Genomic DNA, 5,525 nt, shown 5'->3' with positions numbered 1-5,525 from the left:
CTTTGTCTCTACACGTTCGATTTAACTTAATTTTAGAGCTAGTATAAATCCGTTATTCTACCTCAAAGCACAGAAGGATTATCCCCTAATTATCATATCGAGAGTGATGTCATAATATAAGGTCATACGTAATGTAATATTCTATTGCAAACATAGGGGAAATCAAAATCCACATACATCTTTTTTTCAGGTAATCAAATAACGCCCAAATGCTCTCATTCTACTGCTGATTGGTACAAGTTAGCACACATAACATGTCACCGTCTGTGTCAAAAAAGGTTATGGAACAAATTCCGCCGACCCAAACTTGATGGTTATCGACCTCGATCGGAAGGCCCCGGATCCACATCACACATCCAGGATCATCTCAACAGGATCCAGGATGGATGTACTCGATGACCAGCAACCAGTCAATTCACCTCACACCTACTCCAGGCTACGGGTAGGTAAGGCAGTCAGGGCGCACCATTAGAAATCAACTGTTCCACTGATAATCCCATTATAGCCTCACCTGACATAAAGTGGAATAATTAGTGATCACGTCCAATAATATCAAATGAATCCACAGTCACCCAATTCATGATGACGTACCGATGCATGTGAAGCCAGCGTCAAGGTCTGTCACTCTTGCAGACAAGGAAATGGCTCAGGGGCGATAAGGGACTTCATCATTGTGGCAGGTAACATTATGACACGATCAACGTATTGTCTTCATGGATGACAATTCACGTGCAAGCAATATTTGTTCACACCTACATCTTATGCAACTTTAAAGAACGAAACTCGAGATAGCATGTGAATATTTGTGAATAAAGTAAAACTATATCAATCATTTGACCTAACATGTCAAGACCTCGCAAGATCTTTGAGGTAAAACCAAATGTGGAATTTGTTGACACAATATATAGCATAATCATACATGTAGGTGTTATTTTCAGGTAACTGAAGTAATAGTGTTATAGCTTTTGTTATCTGCCCCCCCCCCCCCTCCCCCCCCACACACACACACATCCTCACTCCCTCTCACTCCCTCTCTCTCTCTCTCTCTCTCTCTCTCTCTCTCTCTCTCTCTCTCTCTCTCTCTCTCTTTCTCACCCCTCTCTTTTTCTCCCTCTCTCTCTCATGACATAACTGATGTCTTCATATTTGTATTGCAGATAGAGTAGGCTGCTGATTTATAGTTATGCAATGAAGATGCCTTCAGTCAGCAACTGGGGATATGTAACTGTCGACTGTCTTGAGGTCATCAACAAAATCATCACGTAAGAGGTGGGCGTAGGATTGAGTGCCAATGGCGGAATTCCGGGATGAATCAACATCCCGTGACATATCAGTGTAGGATTGTTGTTCTTCAGCATCGCTGTCTGCAACATCCCGTGAGAAAGGAGTGAAGGACTGGGCATCTCCAGCCATACTATGGGATGCACCACTGTCTGCGACATCCCGTGGCATATGGATGTAGGCCTGTGTGTCTCCAGCAGAATCTTGTGTTGCACTACCGTCTGCAACGTCAAGGGACATATGAGTGTTTGACTGGGCTCCAGCCTCACTATGGGTTGCACCATTGTCTGCAACATCCAGGGACAAAGGAGTGTTCGCCTGGGTATCTCCGGCCACACTATGGGTTGCACCACTGTCTGCAACATCCCGAGACAAAGGAGTGTAGGATGTATCAGTGCTCCTGTCTGCTACTCCACCTGCTGTAGGAAAACATTCCGCCAAAACAGGCATGGCAAGTCCGTGTCCACGTTCCTCTTGATTCACAATTGGCACTTCAAGGGGTATGTCTATATCTTCATCTCTGATCTGCCAATATCTGTGTTTGGCCTGGTATTCTTCAGAATATATATCATCCTGAACTCCTCCATCGTTGTGTTGAACAACTGATGATCGTTGTGCTCTGCGGTAAAAGAGGGGAAATATACATGCCACTGTAAGCTGTCAAAGAGCTTCACAAAATGAGTGAACTGTGCATAATGATTCGAGAACAGTAGCAACCGTTCAATAATATGCTTGTTATTCGTTCTCAATCAGTCTCAAGGTAGTGCACAATCATAAACTGTTAAAATATGAATATATCTACCTATTGCAAGATATATGGAACCATCTGCCTGTCATGTACGTACCTTTTACTTCTCCAACGTCTGATGGAACACAGGCATACAAGCATTGCGATCACAATGACCACAACCGTAAGCCCAGTCGGCAGTCCGATTGTCGTTTTAATCTCACTCTCATCTGGAAAACCATGAGTGAGTATTTATATGCTTGCGAAATATTTACTTTGTGCTTTCCTAACAATGTTGTACATCTAATAATAATATTAACACAATGACAGACAAATAAGAACTGATGTTTCACTTTGCTGAAATAACCAACGGATACCAACTTCTTTGAACGGACGTTTTGTCGCAAATAAGTGATTGCATTTCGACTCCATGATATTACTAATATTCAAATGAGAATTGTGCCAACTGTTGGTTGGGATGTTTTATTAGTTTATAATTCCATTTCTAAGATAAAAACAAAGAACAAAGCCGTGCTTTCTCTCAATATTAACTCACCTTGACATGATCGGCAATCGTCCACAGTGCAGTTGTCCCTGCAGATAGATGTGCATTTGTGTCCGGTTGTGTTGCAGCCTTTGAAACACATTCCTGTTGTTTGATCACACTCACCAGCAAGACAGAATTCACACGTGTTGTTACACGATTGTCCATAGAATTCATTAGTACATCCATGAACACAAGTTCCATAGCTTGCATGGCATGTGTGGTCGATACAGTTGTCAGGGCATGGTATACAGTTTCTTCCAAAATGATGAGATGCACACCCATCTACACAGTCGCCTGTATCGTTACATCGCCCACTCCTACAGTTAACATTACACTGTGAGGAGCAGTGTGGACCAAACCAGCCATCTACACACCCATCTACACAGTCGCCTGTATCATTACATCTCCCATTCCTACAGTTGATATTACACCGTGAGGAGCAGTGTGGCCCAAGCCAGCCATCTACACATCCATGAAGACAATCACCACTGTACTGATTGCATTCCACTGTGTCATTAGTTACAGGTCGTGTGTCTGCAGTGCTATTGTCTAACATCATTGGGCTCAATCCACAGTTTGTACTGCATTCCTTCTCACAGGCAGCACCATAAAAGCCAGTTTTACAGCCACGCAGACATCCGAATTGACACGTGTCCCTACAGTGTTCACATAAATACTCGCAGTTCGGTCCAAAATATTGTGAAACACACTCCTCACACATCCCTGTATAGCCATTGCATGTCTTACATCTACTTGAACATTGTTTACAGTCAGACCCATAGTAGGAACCAATGCATCCTGACACACATGATGAACTAAACTGGCAGTACCCTCCATCACAATCGCCAACACATGCTGTACAGTTACCTCCTGGACTGTCACATGGTATGTTGCACCTACCGCCCTGATACCCTGGGACACAACCTTCTGTGCATACTTCTGTACCACCGCTCACAGATTTACATTTCCTATTTCTACAGTTGCTGTTACAAGGAGTCTTACATTTCAGATCGAAATAACCACTGTCACACTCAGTCAGACAACTGCCAGTGACGCTGTCACAGTCTCGGCAGTGTTGGTCTTCACTGCAAATGGCAGCTGGAAATCATACAAAGAATACATCAATAAATTAAGACAGGTATCAAGGATCTGAATGTCTACCAAATCAACCCTAGAAGGACAATACGTATATAGCTGACCTGGATATGTTCATGGTTTTTGAAAATGATTATCACACATTAATTACATGGCTGGAACAAGTCTTAAAAGGTTAAGATTTGAACCATTTAACTTATATCGGAATGTTTACCTGTAGATATGATCAGGTAAGCAATGCGCACTATCACCAGCAAAGACATATTTTACCTGTAATAAAGAAGACATCATGAAATATAAGAAGAGACACCTGTTACACACATTAATGTTACGGTGCTAGTTAAAAAAGTAGTTCACCTACATAATTTTCAACTCACTTGTTCGATCAACGCAGCCAAAGTGAGCGATGAGTTCATCAGCGGCTGTATGAATCTAACGAAGTTTCTTTGTGATGATCTAACTTATAAAATGTTGTATTTCCTCATTACACGGAAAAAAAAAATGAAAAAAAAAATGAAGGGCAAACAAAATCACATACACGTTGTGTTTGAATGTCAGTAAAAGGAAATAAAAACAAAGTATCCTTGGTAACATGAATGTGAGTAATTAGGTCATCATCACATAACAAGCGCAAATCAACACGGCAATAGATAGAGCGTTTTCATAGACACTTGTTATAATGCTGAAATTGTTCCTGTTAATGTTTCTACTGGGTGACTAATATCGTTTTCTATAATAAACGCAACTCGTCATCCTGATGTTGTCAACTGCTTGATGACGTCATACGAGAATCTCAACGACTTTCTCAAAATCTCAAAAGCGATTTCGAGTTGAATTCAGTTGACATATATAGTAATATAGTCATATGGTAATACATCAGGTCATCACCACATTACAAAAACAAATCAACCAACAAAGTTATTCACTTGAAATGTGTCCTGTTAGAGCGTTTTCACTTGTTATAAAAGTGAAAATGTTTATGTTAATGTTTCTACTGGGTGACTAATGACGTTTTTGTCCGCCATCTGGATTAATGGAACTTACCACATATCGTCACTTTGATGTCGTAAACCGCTTGATGACCTTATACGAATCTCCTGTACTTCCCCTGTACAGCCTTTTCCAACTGAATTCAGATGACTGGTCGCTGTCAGCCGACTCTTGACATACAAACTCATTTCCCTCTCTCTCTGTTCCGCTGATAAGTGTGTCGCTTTGCTAACAACGTTTCAGCTGCTGTGTCAAAGGATTGTAACTTTCAATATATATGCCATTTCTATGTGTGCATTTTGATTCAGGTTCGGAAAACCTGCTTCATCATTTCCCTGGGATTCCACGGAAGTCACGCATGTTCCATGAGACAAGTCGTCCTGTTCACCTCGGTACTGTGTGGATAATATCTTTAGTCTGCTTACATTTTACTCGCTTTGATCATAATTGAAAGGAAACAGCTAGTAATCAGTGAAATATTTAGTTTATCCATTCAGATCTGTTAGGGGGCGGTCGGGTACCCTAGTGCTTAAAGCGTTCCCTCGTCACGCCAAAGACCCGGGTTCGAATCCCGACATGGGTACAATGTGTGAAGCCCATTTATGGTGTCCCCCACCGTGATATTGCTGGAATATTGCTAAAAGTGGCGTAAAACCATACTCACTCACTTACTCAATTCAGTTATATATTTCAATATGGATTACTTTTAACATGAGATCCAAGTAACAGTAGGGATATGGCCGAATTGCATCCGACATCATTCTTGTCAAATTTGGAAAGTCCTGCACGTGTGTACCATGCAATTGTTTAAAAGCTTCACTGGGGCCTTGAATGTTGTATATAGGACGTTATTTACTGTGACTTTTACATCGGGAAATATTGTGC

General features: G+C 41.4%; 1 protein-coding gene across 1 annotated transcript; it reads right to left on the bottom strand.

The window, feature by feature from the left end:
- Positions 1-1,200: 1,200 nt before the first annotated feature.
- On the bottom strand, positions 1,201-3,913 carry LOC139461323 (cell death abnormality protein 1-like). The gene is made up of 4 exons (XM_071242942.1): positions 3,865-3,913; positions 2,565-3,653; positions 2,127-2,238; positions 1,201-1,900 (listed from the first exon to the last, which is right to left on the bottom strand). The coding sequence occupies exons 1-4, from the start codon at positions 3,911-3,913 to the stop codon at positions 1,201-1,203; spliced, it is 1,950 nt and encodes a 649-aa protein (XP_071099043.1).
- Positions 3,914-5,525: the final 1,612 nt, after the last annotated feature.

This window comes from Haliotis cracherodii, unplaced genomic scaffold, assembly GCF_022045235.1.
Source record: "Haliotis cracherodii isolate W230 unplaced genomic scaffold, xgHalCrac1.p SCAF_14, whole genome shotgun sequence".
Classification (NCBI taxonomy): Eukaryota; Metazoa; Mollusca; class Gastropoda; order Lepetellida; family Haliotidae; genus Haliotis; species Haliotis cracherodii.
The sequence above is the reverse complement of the archived record's forward strand: the minus strand, read 5'-3'. Positions and strand labels throughout refer to the sequence as shown.